Here is a 17,766-nt window from a genome sequence, read left to right on the forward strand (position 1 = left end):
AGTAAAAACCGTAGACTTTTCTAAATGTATTTTTAATTAATAGATTATCTAACGCACTTAATAAATAAGCGAGTTCAATATAATTACCTCTGTTATATTAGATTCAATAGATTCCCTATGCCCTCTAAATGCCAATTCTTGCTTGGATAGCGTCTACTAATTTAGATATATTATATCTATTAGCTGTAACTTTGTTATAATTTTCAATATTTATTTTATATTGTTCACTAACGTTAAATTCTATTCTATTTTGATTTCCAAATTGCTTCAATTTTACGAAAGAATCGATTTGACATTTACAATTCGTGTCTTTTGCCAGCTTTACTCAAATTATTTAAAGGCACAGGCACAGGAGTTACGCCCACCATAGTTACTTTTTTGAAATAAATTTTCAAAAAAGTAACTATGCTAACAAAGTAACAGTTAATTTTTTAACATTGTACAAGAATTGTACAAGGTTTTTCTACGTCCCCTTATAGATGGGACATACAAAATCGTAATATCACTGGTTTAACATTGAAATCCGTAAGTAATATAAGATGGAAGAGCGGAATAAAAATATCAAATATTATAATGAATTTTTTTAAAACTCCTGTCAACTATATAGAACTACCATAAAAACATACCAGTAAATTTCTATCGGTTGGGTTAAGTTATAAATCTACTTGTGGTTCACATAACGGGGCAAGGGCGGCCAAATATCTAGCAGGCAGGCGGATAACAGCCCAGAACCGGTCCTGGATAGAACCATTGGAAGCATTATACGCGTGTAACTTCCATCAGCTAAACTGGGTGAGGTTGGTGCTCTGTAAAGCGCGAATGAGTATAATCTGGCTGTTTGGAAGCTGACAATATAGCGCTTCCATTCCGCCACTAATATTCGAATATACAATAGCAATCTTTTTTTCGCATGTAATATAGAAATTTGTAATAAGATAGATAATGCGAAAGGGGCCCGACATATCCGGACGGACCACCCCCCGAAAAATTCCTGGAGATTTTTCGACCCGTCGGGATTCGAACCCGGGTCCCCCAGAGCGGTAGGCTGCCACCTTGACCGCTCGGCCATCTGGCCACCCATTTAATGGCTTAAACAATGGATATAAACAATATAAACAAGGATTTTAGCGCGTGCAGCTTTATCTGTACTTTTTTTCGTCGAGTTTCTATCGTTCCACTGTTTGAATCAATTTGTCATAATGACAGGCGGAAAATCAAAAGTTCTATTGTTTGGAATTTCATATCTAATCGCTGCAATTATTAGTTTTTCGAGAATTTTTACAAACAGCGATATATCTATATATATAATCGAGACGAGTTGATATATAATATAATAATAATAATAATAATAATCAGCGCAGAGCCCAAACGGTTAGGAGTTGAAAGTTGAAATTTAGTACGCAGTTAGGGTATGTCACGAGAACGCGCACTAAGAAGGGATTTTTCGAAATTCCTCTCCACGGGGAAGAGGGACAGGATTAAGGTTTAACACTTCCATCAACAATGGGAGTGTTAAGTACCAATGGAAGTGTTAAGTAACAATGGAGAACAAGAGAAAGCGACGTGCAAGATTTACGGGCGCTGGAGGAAAAAAAAAAAAAGAAAAAGAGTAATATGTTAGAACATATTCGATTTTCAAATTTAAACAGATTAGTTCGGTTTTTCTCGACTTTTCTTCTTTAGAACATTCGATGAAAATCGAACGATATAATCAGAACACGTCGTGAAAATCGAACAATATTAGAACATTCGATTTTCAAATTCGACTTTTCTTTAGAAATATTTAGTTTGTTGATGAAATTACTGTTTTTCTTCTGTGACTATAACGTAATAATCTTAATCTTCGCTATCGTTACTTTTGCCCGAGCAACGCCGGGCCTACCTGCTAGTATATATACATATATTTCCTTCTGTAAATGCTAACAGGAAACTCCATTTAATTATTTTATTATGCTAATTTATCAAATAAAGTAATGTAATAGGAACGTGTATTCTGCATTGAAAATGAAAACTGGCGTTTTTGTGCCCGCACTTAGAGGCATGCCTTCGAATAGAATGTACTGTACACACTTCCAGGAATCTATAATAATAACGTGAAATTATATGAAATTTCTACTTTATTCTCGATATTAACATTCATGTCAATAAATTTCTCAAGGTTAGTTTTTCCAATTTTCCTTCATAGATCGTAAGATAGCCATGCCAGATATAAAATGTAATTTTCCTGTCTTATATTTTTCCTTTTGAAGAATATTTAAAATGGCGCTAAATTAAAAAATCGGATATTAATAATAAAATTTTAGGCGATACGTTAGGTACTGTAACATAGCTTATCCTTCTGAAAAATGATCTTGCTTCTTAAAGACATTACTGTTTTACAGGGCCTACTAATTACTTCTTCTATTATACAAAAGTTTAATTCTCATATATATTTTTCCTCTTCTTGTTATACCTTGTTATTTTCACTTTTTGATGTGTATTTTATTTATTGCAAATGTTTCCTTCTACAGTACTTAATTGTCAGTGTATTTAACGTGTTTTCTCGATATCTCGATGGCGCCTTAGCCTGATCACATACCACAATGCGTAATACATCAAATGATCCGCGGATCAAGTCATGTATTACTCATCATTGATGTTATCAATTCGATCAAATACCACCCAGAAGTATTAATATGCAGAAGAACATGAAGTAGAGATGCCGATAATTACTTAGTGCCCATCAGTGGCCGAGTGGATAAAACCACTGAACACCGGTCTGCTGGGGAGATGACTTACAGAAGTTCCTTTTTTGGGAACTGACCCTAAGTGTTCAGTGTTCAGTGGTTTTATACACTTTAACTATTAAAATTTAATGGCATCGATGCCCCTAATACAAAAACCTCCCTGCGAAATTTCAGACATTTTTGACAAAAGGCACAGTAGTTACGCCCACCAGTGGCCGAATGGATAAAAAATACTGAACAGGTGTTGGTCGCGGGTTTACGCCTGGCCAACAGACCGGTCACGTAGCGTTTTCTGTTTTTTCTTCACGTTAGTAACACCTAAATAGGAGCCAGTTTCCCTTAAATGATCACCTCCCTCGGCAGATCGCCCACGTGTCGCGTTGTCATAACCAAATAAATCGAACCAAATCGCAGGAGATACTAAGCTACAAATTTGGCTAGCAAAATCGTCCCCCTCACACACTAACATCCATAGATACAGAAAAAAAAATCCCGAATATCTTTGAATTTCCGGACGTTTGAAAGTCCCGAGTTCAAAAACGTAAAAATCTTCGGGGGGAGGTCATTTTTTGACCGATCGCCATACTTTCTCTCTGTTATGTACGGTATAACAGCTGGAAGAACAATATTAATTTTTATCATATCTTGTGAAATATTTTTAAAATTTCCAGAAATTTTGGAAAAAAAATTAAGAAAATTTGGTAATAAAAACTGTAAGTTTCATTTATGTTTTTATACCGAAAAGAATTAAAGGATTAAATAAATATTGAGGAAAAAGACATTGGCTTGTGTGTACAAACACGCGAATAGAGGAAAATGATTTCGTCATTACGTTTCCAGTTAATAATTATTTCATAAGTGTGTAATATTTCCTAACAACGCAGTGGATTGAACACAGCCTTGGCGGTTATGAAACGCTGATAACCATCTATTCACATAAACTGCCTTTCCTATTGTGTTTTCTTCATTCAACAAATCAGTCGGAAACACAACTGCACGTGCTATTCCATAAGTCGGCCATTTTTCTGAAACAAATCGAATATTTGGTAGACACTCTTCATACAGACAGACAATGGAGAACATAGCGATTGCTGGATTGACCATTGTCGTTTCACTTTACGATCTTATAACACTACCATTCTACTTTATTCTCCAGAAGCCATGGAAGAAATGGAAGAGATCTCGAAAATGGGTAAGACTTTGAAACCTTTACTCTCTGTTCTCCAAATCGGGCGCATTGAAAAATACTTTGGTTTCAGGGGGAATCAAAGAATGGCAATCCTTCAGGTCCTTACAGAAGAATCCGCGAGGGGAGTAGATATTTGGTGAGGATGAAAACTTTGGATAATTTATTCAGGGAGAGCGTTCGTAAATTCGGAGATAGGAATATGTTCGGAACTAGGCAGATACTGAACGTAAAAAAGGTGAAGAACGAAGACGGGAAAGTACTAAAAAAGGTAAGTTTGGAGAGAAGCGTAAATGATGTAGATAGGAGGTTACGGTTTGATTAAACGGGGACCACCCGCTTAGTTCGTTTTAGGAAATTACAACTGGATGAAAATGAAAGAGGCCGACATAATAGTGGATGATTTAGCTCGTGGTCTAAGAAGCATTGGATTGAATCCTAAAGACAAGATCATCATCCTGGCTGAAACACGCCTGGAATGGACTCTGATGGCCTTTGCTTGCTTTCGCACTAACATCACGGGTAAGCTCACTTGGCTGCAATTATCGGATTGCAGATTTACGTACAGATTCCGTCCATTTGTCTGTCTGTCCTTTGTTAATCTCGAGAATGGAGTTAGATGGATGAAAATCGAGACTGTGCATGGAAAGAATCTATAGGTGAAAATCGAGACCGGATAAGGAAAGCTTAAGGGTCAGAGGACCCGATTAACAAACGCGAACTTCCGGTCTGTACCGGAAGTCAGGTGATTTTTTTAAATTAAAAGACAATTGAAAAGTGTAGCCCGGTGTTCTGACCATGTCACAATAATATATATTTGATTTTTTAATTTTCTCTTTATTTTTTTGCCAAATAACCGACTCTTTACAGTGGCCACTTGTTACAAAAATTTGGGAGCAGAAGGAATAATGTATGGAATTAATCAAATCGACTCACCTTATCTGGTTACCACAGGAGAATTTCTTCCCGAAATCAAGGTAAAACTATACAAAATATAAAATTATTGTTATGTTATGTTACGTTAAAGTTTACAGTAAAGTATTCGTTAATATACAAGTACTCTAAATTCGAAATGCAAAACCTTGTTTCTAATTTTTAATTGTAAATATTAGATAATAACTAGAATTATGCCAATAAGAAAACGCCTTCTTTAATTTTTTACGCTTTTCCTCCCCTCCATCACTAAATGTGCCTTCTAATTATGCCTTTCGTGTGTCACTGGGTACGACTGATGCGCTTAACCTAAATTAAATTAATTTGATAGAATAAGGCAATGTAGTCATGGGCGATCTGCCAAGTAGATTGATTCTCGGCCCATCTGTAAGAAGTTGGTGTGACTAGGTGTTAGGCACGTGATAAAACCCGGAAACTCCAAGCAGGTTGCCCTCTGGTGAGGATGATCCTTGTAGTAGCAGCATTTAGTGGTTTTATTTGGTTTTATGGTGTACGGAGATCTGTCCAGGGGGGAGTGCCTCCCGGGAGGTCTTTTATGGGAAACTGGGCCCCATTTACGTGTTACTAACGTGAAGAAAATCCAGAAAACTCCACGTGGCCACTCGTTGGCGAGGCACGGACCCACGTCCACCGAACTACCAGTGTTTAGTGGTTTTATCACTAGGCTACTGGTGAGTAGCCATCCCTCGATTGGCGCTCGAAGTCGCGAACTCCATAGCAATAGACTGACGCCTTTACTGCCTGCCCATCAGTGGCTAAGTAAACAAAACTATTGAACACTGATGGTTCATCCCAGGTTCGAGTCTCGCCAACTGGCTAGCCGCTTGTAGTATTCCTGGTGTTCTTCATATCTAACACCTACATGCGAGCCAGTTTTTCCCCTCTCCTACCGGGAGGCAACACTTTGTCAAATCGCCTAAGTGTTGATTTGCCTTATTACATTAATCTAATGCCATCGTTTTCTGCCTCAATTTTCCGATTTTTCCTATTTTTTTACAGAAATTTCTGACGAAGATTCCCTGCATCAAGCACATCATCTATTTCGAAGACTTCTTTCCAGCCGAAGTCGAAGGATTTCCCGAAAATGTGGCTTTGACGTCTTTCTCTAAATTAAAGTCCTTGGGTAATAATTCAGGTACGATTTTTTTTTTCAAATTAATATATTCGTTATGACTAACAAGTTATAAATGAAGTTGGCATTAGGCTATTTTTAAATCGGAATTTTTCTTTTCGAAAACTCCAAAATTCGTTTAAGTCTCCTTTTTTAATAATTGCCAAACACCGAGATGTACGGTCAATTTGTTTATTCTCTTATATTTAAAAGGCGCGCCACTGTAACAACAATGTAGCTTATTGTTATGGAAAACGTTTTAACTATTAATGGAAAAATACCAGAAGTAATAAGGAGAGGTCTACAAATAACAATAAACGTAACATTGCAAATTCTATAGTTTCATAATTTAATAGAACTGTATTAATTGGTTGGCTCTTCTTGTTTTCTCAGAATGACATACAGCTTCCGTGGTTGTAGTAAACTGTGACTTTTGCGAAAATACATAGCAGAGAGTCATCATGTAGATATTCAAACCACATTCCTTAAGTAATTGTAGATGATATTGTCATATACAGCACTGTTCCACTCAGCTGATAGGAGCGGTTCTTTCGAGATACCTATTTACCTCTTCTTCGTTGATATGGGTGTCCAGATTCCTTCAGCCTTTTTCTTTAAATATCCTTCCACTTATACATCTTTCGTGTTCTTGACTTATTTACATGTTTTATATTACTGGATGCAGTGTGAATACTCTCAGAGTCAGCCATCTTGTTTGCTGTAGAGCTGTGTTTTACTCCAACCGTTCAAGTGTCTGAACACAACTGCCATCTAGAATGGAAATTAGGCCTATAAGTATATATTCTGTGTTTAAAAAGTGTTATACAGCAATGTTCTACAAAAAAACTCACCTTTCTCAAAAATGTGCTTTATAGCGTCGTTCTAGGACGTATTATATTTAAAATTTCAATTCTTCTTCTATTCTTAGTAATGTAGATGATTGGAAACTAAATTGATAAGAATTTAACCTTTGAAATTTTAACTTGTATTATTAAAATATTGTGGAGACTTCACGAACACGACTACATCGAAGTATCCACAAGGAATTTACATAAAAATTTAAGTGGAGATTTCCTCATAATTAAATCTACAACTGGCATTTCCCCCAAAAATAGACCAGGTAATTACCTCGTCTATTTTCAAGGCAAACTAATTAATCTCGATCGTAAATTTTCTGAAACTTTAAAAGGAAATAAAATCTTAGTACTACCCGGCACCATTACAGTGTGAGTAGAACCAATTATTTCAAGTTGCAATACATATTATTATAAATACTGTACCACAGTAGGAATACAGCCTATCTACTTAGTATTAATCCGTTACCTTAGCTAGCATTTGGCATTATATGCTAACTATGGATAGGATATGTTGACACAATCGTAATACAATTATTCGGTTAATGTTACCTTAGGTGCCAAGATGGCGGCTCGTCTCTGATTCCAGCAAGGAAACAGTGGGATCTAACCTAACCTATTCTAATAAATTACTATAATTATTAGCAACCAAATTATTAGAATAGGTTAGGATAGGTTAGAACGTTCGTCCCACTGTTTCCTTGCTGGAATCAGAGACGAGCCGCCATCTTGGCACCTAAAATAACATTGAAATGAACTCACTCAGCAATATGTAAATCAGAAAAAACCAAACACTTTAAGTTGCTGAGAAAGTCCTATGGAAGTCCTATGTCAGGATTGTTGTGCGAACTTGTATTGAGAAGGTTGGAAAAAAGTGTTCTTTGTGGCTTCATGAATGACATTGTATATTTTAAAAGGTACGTGGACGATGTCCTGGTAATATGGAAGAATGACCAAAAAGTCGAGGAATTTATTAATAAGATCAATAACAACGATGACGGCCTCAAGCTAAAGATTGAACAGACGTGTTCCTTACGGATACATTTTTTAGACATTGACATTGAATTCAAAGAAGGACATTTCGTCACTAAAGTGTACGTAAAACCGACGCATAGCCCTCTGTACATTCCGTCGCGTTCTAACGATCCTTACCAATACAAAATGGCTGCTTTCCGTGCCCTCATTCACAGGGCTTTTCTCTATTGCAGTAGTGTGGTTGATAGACAAAAAGAAATCTACAGAATATCACATATCGCTAGAACTCTAGGGTACAAGGCAGATATGATAACAGCACTAATCAAAAACTACAAGATTAACAAAATAAAAGCTCAGAGAGGGGATTTCGGCATATTCACAAAGTTCACGTATGACAGAAAGAAAGAAGCTATCATGAAGGAAATCTCAGCCCGCAAAAATTCTAAATTAATTTTCAAGAGACCTCCCACCCTGTACAAGTTATTAAGAAACGACAAAGACAACATTGATAAAGAAAGAATGGCTGGAGTGTACAAAATTCCTTATGAAAACCAAGAACTAGGCATCTATAAAAACTACATTGGGGTAACTAATAGAAGCTTAGGGATTAGATTAAGGGAACACAGGTACAACATCAGCAAAAGATCAAACGCCACAGTTCTATCTCAGATGGCGCAGGTTGAAGGCTCGATAGTCAAATGGGGCGAAGCAGGCATTATTAAACCTGTACATTCACCGACTTTAGCGTTTAGCGCCGAGAAAATTGAAATATTTAAGAGCAGATTGCATAATACCTGCATTAATGCCAGGAATGCTGAAGGGTTGCCTTCAGCCTGGAAGTATTTAATTAAAAGATTTGAGAGCTCTTAATTTAATGCCTTGATTTTGTTATCATTGCATATGTTGCATTTATTAGAATTTCATGTAATTTATTATTATGTAATGGCTTAATATTTATTTATTTAACCTATACATATTTTTATATTTCTTTGTTATTTATTATTATTTTTATTATATGTATATTTCATCCGTTATTTTATTTGTATTTAAATTTTTGTTCCATTTTGTTTGCATTCGAATATGTTTAGCCTGATGATGGCCAACAGGTTTGGCTGAAAGCGTTTGCTACGTTATTTATTAAATTTTTTCTCAGCAACTTAAGGTGTTTGGTTTTTTCTGACCTAAAATAACATTAACCAATTATTCCTTTATTTGGCTAATTAAAACCGTTTTAAAAATTATTTAGGAGGGTTGTTGCATATAACAATTCAAAACTGCTATTAGAATACGCAATTTTGAATTGTTAATTAAACAATTTCCTTGTATTTTTGCAATCTTCCTGTTAATGTACGCAATCTTTCTAATTTTATCCGCGATCATATCTCTAATGAATCGTAGTTATTGTATTGATACTTCTATCAAATGGATAAAGTTTCCGTAATTATTACAACACATCTCTTACCTTTCATTAATTCCATGGAATTTCTCTTCTAATCACGCAATTTGTCAGTCATTTCGTAAGTTTGTATCAGTCACACCGTTGTAAGAAATATTAATATTCTTTTTCTTATATTGTTCCATTAAATACTGCTGAATACGGTCATACGTGTCATTTTATAATAGAATATAATAAGAGGATAATTTTAGTGCCAATGAAAGTTACAATTCCTTTGCGCTTTCGGTGAATTCTTCTTTAAAAATTCGCAACGAATTGCATAATTTTCCCGGGCAAAAGTTAAGATTGTGTGTGGCGCCATCTGTTAAGAAATTTTATTTTAAAAACTTTTTATAAGAATTATAAGAAAATGGCAAACAGCTCAATTTTGAGGGTAGAGGTGAATTTTATAAAAGAATTAGAAATGCTAATAACGGTCTATAAACATAAGGTCTGGACACGAAAACATGATGCATAGCGGCAGTCGCCATATTGGGTCCTTTGAGGTCGTGTTTACAGTGTTTCTAGAGCGAATTTTTTTTTTTTTTTTTTTTTTTTTTTTTTTTTTTTTTAAACGGTTGGTATTTGGCACCGAATTGTAAAAATTTGTCAGCCAAAGGTGCAGGATTATTCCATTTTCCAACTGACAGTTCTAGGAGAGTGTTAATTTAAAAGTTGATGTAAGTAATTGTTTATTAATGACTATATACAGAGCAACCGGATTTATTAGAATCGAATGATAATATAATAATAAATGTTTTAATAATGATTACTTGCTTAAAAGACTACAGAAAATTCCTCTTCTAGTTTAAGTTTTCCTTTATCAGACACAAAAGCCATATGACGTTCTTGAATATACAGTAGACCCGTGTTGTACGAGTCACTTAAATACATGAGCCAATCACAGCCCGGCAGTGGGCAGTTTAGAGGCTACGGCTATTTGAAAGGTTTTCTTCCATAAAATTAATCGATTCTAGACTAATTTGACTTAACATTTCTAAATCACGTATACTTTTTTTTAATAATCCATATAAACTATGCTATAAACAAAAAGTTGTAGGATTACTTACCGAGTGCCCACCGTTCGACGACACTGTTGCTTAAGCTTATTTTGGTCGCGGAGCGGCTTGTCGAACGGCGGGCGCGTGTTTCCTGGTCAACGAATTTTTCGCAGTAACATAACTTAACTTTAGAGACGTCATTAATAAAATTTACCGGTAATTTTTATGGCCGTTGAATAAAAAATGTTTTTTAGTAGGTCCAGTGCTCGTTTAAACTCAACGGTTTGTACAATATCCGCTATTGGTCCAGATTCCACCAACCATGTCGCGACACGAGTCGGCGATGCAGTGGCGTAGCGTGGGTGTCAGCCACCCGGGGCGGAGGAAAATTTCACCGCCTCCTTAAAATTTTGCCCCCTTAAATAAAATACGGGGAATCTCTACAAGTCAGTACAGACGGTGTTGTCAGTCGCTACAATGAGCAAGATGTCATTATTATACATTCATTTAAAACAAAGGGATTCTCCATTTTCGTCACAGAATAAGTAATGAAAAATTCCGTGCTCATTTCAATCGGTCCGAATCATAGGTGTGACAAAAATATGAAATGAAATGGTTCAAATTTTTACAAGATATATTATTATTTATTGTGAAAAATGCCGCCCCCTAAAAGTGCCGCCCGGGGCGGGCCGCCCCTGCCGCCCCCACTACGCTATGCCACTGCGGCGATGACATTGTACAGTGTTATACGAGTCTCTTTTAGCGTGTTATACGAACACGATCGCAATTTTTTCGCCGTGTTATACGAATCCGTGTTATATGAACCCGTGTTATAGGGGTCTACTGTATTCAATAAGAAACATTAAACTGAAATTTAGTGCATATTGTACGATTATTATTGCTTTCTCTAAATTTTGCATTTCGAAACTAAATAAATTTATTCTAAATAAGCAATAAATATATTTTTCAGGCTCAAATATCCAATTCGAAGCGCCTTCTCCCGACGACTTGGCTTTGATCATGTACACCAGCGGATCTACTGCTGAACCCAAAGGTTTGTTCTGAATAAGTTTAGTATAAAATTTCCCACAGAATTTACATGTTTACAAGAAAATCTACAAGATATATTCAGTGTGTTTTAATATTACATAAATATTATCAATGTTACTAATTTTACGAAATGTTTGAAAATCTGTAAAAAAAAGAAAAAAAAATGTTCGCACAGAATTTTCAAGCACAATATTTGCAATACAGGCAATACTTTATACACGATGACACAAGTGATTTCTGTATATTTGTACGAGGAAACGATTAGTAATAGGTGAATGCAACATGCATTATATAAACAGGAATTCAAAGATTACGCGTGCGCAAAAATTAATTTCGATGGCTGCCTCTAGAGCAAGATGGCGACTAGTCCAAAGAGTGTTTTTTTTTTATTTCTTTTAAGGTTACAATTTATGGGGGAAGAAGCAGAAGCTATAGAAACATCAAATTTAGGATTTTTTACCAAATACTTTATTAAAATTTATGAAATTTGGTACACGAATAGCTTATTCAATCTAGCCTAATGAAATAGAAAATGACAAAGAAAAATATGAAATATGCAAATTATGCCGAATATATACAAAAATAAGGTATCCGATCTCCGAAAAGTAGGGGTTTAATAGGGAGTTCTTCTAACTGCAATACAACTCTTATTCCTTTATGCTGAACACCAGACTGTGGTGGAGGTCTTGTGGCAATAAATCCCACTTCTCTAAAAGAATGGTTTTTAACCCGAGGAGGGTTCTGTGAGGAATGACGAGATCCAATGCGTCGCCCTAGGTCACCCAGACATATTCTGTCGGATTCAGTTGAGATCTGTCTGTCAGTGAATATTTGCACTGTCGACGAATTCACTGATGTTTCCAACACCAAATCAAGCGAGTTCTCCTTCGAGGAAGAGTAAGAGATGCCACTTGTCGTCTTGTACAAATTGCATAAAAACCACTCTCCTGAAGCCTTGTCTTATAAGTTTGCCTTGAAATAGTTCCACAGGCAACTGAGAGCTCATTGGAAAGCTGAATAACTATGATAGTTAGCAATAACAACCAGATAGTGATCTGGGTGTGTGGTGGATTTGGCTCGTAAATTTACATATGAGTGCTAATTTTGTAGCTTAATAAATTATTTTATAGTTCTATTCATAAACATCATTTGTTCACTTAATTTTGGACACTGAAGCACAACACAACTCACAAGTGTATTACAGTACGTTGTGCTTTTTAACTAACACTGAATTATTTTCCTCCTCGTATTTAGGCTAACGAATAATCGACTTCTTTATTATTCTAAAAAAAACACTAATCAGATAATTTGTATTAATTTTTACTTATTCTTTAAAAATTAATTTAGAATATTTTAAACAATTGCAGGAGTGTTGATTACTCACAAGTGTATACTGAATTGTTGTCAAGGGCTATACGATATAATGAATCCCATGTTGTGAGTATATGATTTTGTCAGCTGTGGATTTTTAAGTCAACAAGGAAATAGCGATAAATATCATGTTATTCGTGGTTTTTTCCGGCTAATTTATTAGTCATTAATGAAAGTTATTTAATATTTTAGTAACAAAGACAGCGTTCATCTGGCATATCTTCCCTTGTCTCATATCTACGAAGTAATGTGTGGTAAGAATGATTCGATTGACTCAATCCATTGTCAAAGTTCTTCTAATTCCTGTTTTGTTTCAGAGTTATTGTTTTTGGCAATGGGAGTTAGCATCGGTTACTCTTCCTCGCTTACCATGTCAGATAAGGTGAGTCCTTACCTATTTTCCTGTCATGCTGTCATGTATTTATAGATATAAAATAATTTATATTAATAAAAAGGCAAAAGAGTAGTTATGAGTCTTAAGGTCAATAACGATTAAAATTTTCATTAACTCTGACCCCAATCACGATATGACACATACGGAGTAACACCAGTCTATCTTTCCATCTTTTCCATTTTATAATAATTAATAATATAAAATTTTTATAACAAAATCTTCTAACAGATGGCGCGACACATATTTTTATTTATTACGATTAATTGCATAAATGTTATTTTTAAAATAATAGCTCATAACAGCCTGGAAAGTTAGGCAACTCGTTACTAGATTTTCCTATTTATTAAATGCGTTTTATTTTTATTTTTTCAGTCTCCGGGGATCGAAACGAGTACCTGTAAAGGAGATATCAGTGTACTCAGACCAACTTACTTGAGTTGTGTTCCTGTAAGTGTTTACATTTGTTTTTTCTATCCAGGTAGAGTTTCCTTCGTTTCTCTGCACTCGGTATCGTTTAAATATTTTTCAGTGTTTACCCAGATAAAGATTTAACAGGAGCAGCCATAAGTAGAATAGACAATTTTTTTTTTTTAACTACGAAACACAATATAGTGCTTTGACGATCACTTGGCTTTCTTCTCCCTTTTATTTCTCCATTATGATTCGCAAATTCATACTTTCCTCCGAATGATTGTTTTATTTTATTTTATGTTAGTTAGTACTAGACAGAATTCGAAAGTCGATATTAGAAGCGGTGGATGCCAAGGGAATTATGTTCCGACTCTTCTTCAATTTCGCCATTAAATACAAGTCCTTTTGGAAGAAGAATGGCTTTCAGACTACTATCTTGAACAGGTTGGTACATTATCCTAACCCGCGTTTTGTCCGTTATAAATTTAATTCTAGTTTTAGATCTTTCATATTCGAAAAAGTTATGGGTAATTCGTTTCTACAACAAATTGACATTTCTTACATTTTTGACTCTTTTCACCTAGTAGACTCTTAAAGAATCTGAGGATCCAAGGCCATCGTGGTAACACCGAAATGGCCTTGGGTTCTCTGTTGAACAGCAGAATCCCGATTATCCAAGTTAGAATCCATTATCTAGGATAATCGAGATTCTACTGTACAAGAACCTGTTGTTACTGAGTAACTTTGTCAAAACACTGCAAGACTTACAAATATTTGTTTTCCTTCATCCAAAGCCCGCCAGTGGCCGAGTGGATAATACTATTGAACACTTGGTCGTGGGTTTGCGCCTAGCCAACGAACAGGCCACGCGGAGTTTTCCTGGTTTTCTTTGCTTTTGTAACTTCTACGGGAGGCATCTTCCTTGTGTTAAACCAACCAATTTTTCACCCGAAAACAGAGTGAACCCAAGAATAAACGATTTTCTTTCAGATTGTTATTCGACCGTCTTCAGACAATAGTGGGAGGACGATTGAAACTTTTCACTGTGGGAGGAGCACCTCTCTCCCCCGAGACGCAACTTTTCATAGAAACTTCTTTGGATGTCCGCCTTCTTGCGGCGTACGGAATGACCGAGGTAGCAGGAGCCTGTACCATGACAGACTGTGAGTATTATCAAATGTTTTCTTTTTTTTTCTATGGACACTAATAGGGTTTTTCCAGTTTTGTCGTGGGTAGGCCTACAATGGGAATAGCAGGGTAGTTAGGAACGAGCCCGACAGACTGCTTATGAAAAATTTCTGGAGATTCAATTCCGGATACCCCAGAGCGGCAGAATGTTTTCGATTTTTGTCACTCTTTTCTTGAAAATTTTAACCCTTTAATACGTGAAATCCGCAACCACGTGTGAAAATACTGGAAAGAACTGAACAGAACAGAAAATTTCTTATCTTCATACAAAATTTTTAATATACTTATTAAGTTGGAATCGCTTTGTAACATCTGACCATATTTAATGTTATGAACTCGTAGATGGAGATAACGAAGCTGGGTTATCCAGTGGCGTTACAGTGGCGCATTATCCTATAAGCAAAAAGGGAAATTGGCTGGAATCCCCATTAACAGGAGGCCCAATCCAATATTTTATAAACTCATTATTGTGGTAAGAGTATCGAAATTTAAGTTTTAGCCATATCTGGGACCCTAGATTGTCGGTGTGGCACTGGCACAGAGCAGAAGTCGCGTTAAAAAAACGAACGAGGATACAGGGGAATCTCTTCAAAAATTCCCCGAAGAAACATGTTTGAACACTATTCTTGGGGCCCCCTAATTCAAATTTGCCAGGACCCTATAAAGTCTTAACAGCTTACAATTACACTTTTATCTCCCTATATCTGTTACGAGTAATCTTTGCTTTATGTATATTTTCAACGTACTCAATCGATATTGTAACACTCGAAAGATGATTGACAAAAAACACCATTATTATTTTAATAATGTATCGCTTGTTTTAAAAGAAGGGAAATATTATCAGCTACCCGCCATTAGATTTTTCGTTGTCGAGAAGACTACTTCTGACGTATCCTTTTTATCTTTCAGTGGATGACTACAGTATTGGAAGAGTGGGTGGTCCTCTGTGCACCTCTGTACTCCGTCTGGTCGAATGGGAAGATGGTGAGTCTCTCTTTCAAGGTAGTTTTATTGTACTACGTGGTCACTTTCGGGTATGTAATTTCTGGCCACAAAAGTGCTGGTAAACAAGTGTAGTTATGAAAAAAAAATTGACGTACAAAACCGTGCAGATTATAAAAGTAAACAAAAAAAGAAAATTTGTATACTGTACAACTTTTACAGTATACAAATTTAAACTTTTATACAGGGCAATGTATTAATATTGAATAATAGAATATTGAAGTACAGATTACACGTACAGTCAATGCCAGCTGTTTGCAGTAAGAATAAATATTCTTTTGTAAGATAATATTACGATTTGCCTGTAGGCAATTATTATCCTACCGACAAACCCTATCCTCGAGGAGAGTTACTGGTTGGTGGAAAATGTCTCTCGAACGGATATTTCAAGAAAGACGAACTGACCCAAGAAAGCTTTCGAGAAGAGAACGGAATGAGATGGTTCTACACGGGTGACATCGTCGAAATCCATCCGGACGGTTGCATCAAAATCATAGGTAAGTCGAAGTTAATTAAGGATTCTTTTTGAAACGGTGGCACACTTGTCTTCTGTGTTTTGCAGATAGAAAAAAGGATCTGATAAAGCTGCAGTTCGGGGAGTACGTATCGTTGGGAAAAGTAGAGAGCATGTTGAAGACGTGTCCTCTAATGGATAACATCTGTGTTTTTGGCAATGGTTTCAAAGATTATGTTGTGGCTCTGATAGTTCCCAATAAGGTTCAGTTACAACTTTTGGCTAAAGAATTAGGCAAGGAAGGAATGGACATTCAAAGTCTTTGCGTCGACGAAGAAATGAACGAAAGCGCTGCCAAAATCGTGCAGAAACACGGAAAGAACTGTAAGTTTTTCGATTTTCGATTTATTTAAACCAGTATATCGAGATAAATGGTAAGAGATTAATGTCTTTATATTCAGGCAATTTGATGAGTATAGAAATTCCTAAATACGTCAAACTCTGTTCGGAAGAATGGTTACCAGAAACTGGTTTCGTCACAGGAGCTTTGAAAGTTCGACGAAAAATCATCCAGAATTTTTATAGAGAAACTCTGGAAAATTTGATGAACAAGAATTAAGATAAAGAAGTTTTTACGTTGTAGAATCAAAAACTAAGTTTTTCCAAGAAGTTTTTGTCATTGTAAACTGAAAATTTACCTATTGAAATTAACGGCGATTACTTACAATAGTTTTAAAAATGTTAAGTTGGGGACGAATTGACAATGAAACACACCATAAGTAAAATTATAACCTACATAGATGAAACTTTTGAATATACAGTTGAATTGTCCATCTTGAATCTCACGGGAACTAGAAAAAAATTCGAGATGAACGGGTTTCGAGATAGAGAGACTCCTAAACAGTAAACTGTAATAGGTTAAATTGGAGGTACGGTATTGTATTAATTCATTAACAAGTACAGTACATACCTGTATTAAATATAAATAAAATTCTACAATTTATGCTATTAAAATATAAATACCGAGGGTTGAAATTCTACTTGACATTTCAGTTCGTAAATTGAGTTTTTGTGAGAAAATGTTTTGAGATAAACATGAAAAATGTATTGAATTTAGGCCGAAAATGCAGGAGAAAAAAGTAAATTTCGAGATAAAAGTGTTCGAGAGAGACAGGTTCAACTGTATTATTATTATTATTATTATCATTCATTATTATTACTTTTCTATTTATTGTAAGCGTAAAAAATGATGTATTCATTCAAAAGTATATTTACATTTGTAGAAATTTAGTTTTGTTATCTTATATTAAAATTAATTCCTGTTGTATTATTAATATTTAGATAAATCACTGAAGAATAAAATATCAAACTGTAGTATGTAATGAATTGAAGCTACCAACCATATAATTTTTCGTATTTATTTTCATATTGTTTCTTAAGATTCGCTCACTGGTGAAAAATATGAAGTGACATTACATGTTGAAATGCTTTTAAAAAAAACCCTTTTAAAGGCCCTTTTAAGTGATCCTATGACCACTACGGCAGTCTTTCGTTAGGTCATCGGTGGGAGGTAGGATAGTGAAGAAAGAGCCGAAAACAACTGCTATTAGTGTTTGATGGGCTAGCTGCTACATAAGCTATTTTTTAAAGCATT

General features: G+C 35.4%; 1 protein-coding gene across 1 annotated transcript; it reads left to right on the plus strand.

Moving 5' to 3' along the window:
• Positions 1-3,612: 3,612 nt before the first annotated feature.
• Positions 3,613-17,519, plus strand: LOC136971689 (long-chain-fatty-acid--CoA ligase 4-like). The gene is made up of 16 exons (XM_067266165.1): positions 3,613-3,918; positions 3,986-4,183; positions 4,257-4,434; positions 4,783-4,889; positions 5,866-6,001; positions 11,213-11,296; positions 12,660-12,729; positions 12,856-12,917; positions 12,981-13,045; positions 13,430-13,504; positions 13,773-13,912; positions 14,459-14,631; positions 15,566-15,640; positions 15,967-16,155; positions 16,221-16,496; positions 16,574-17,519. The coding sequence occupies exons 1-16, from the start codon at positions 3,799-3,801 to the stop codon at positions 16,729-16,731; spliced, it is 2,106 nt and encodes a 701-aa protein (XP_067122266.1). The 5' UTR covers positions 3,613-3,798; the 3' UTR covers positions 16,732-17,519.
• Positions 17,520-17,766: the final 247 nt, after the last annotated feature.

The sequence above is a fragment of the Centruroides vittatus genome, unplaced genomic scaffold (genome assembly GCF_030686945.1).
Source record: "Centruroides vittatus isolate TY-2023 unplaced genomic scaffold, ASM3068694v2 contig_2682, whole genome shotgun sequence".
NCBI lineage: Eukaryota > Metazoa > Arthropoda > Arachnida > Scorpiones > Buthidae > Centruroides > Centruroides vittatus.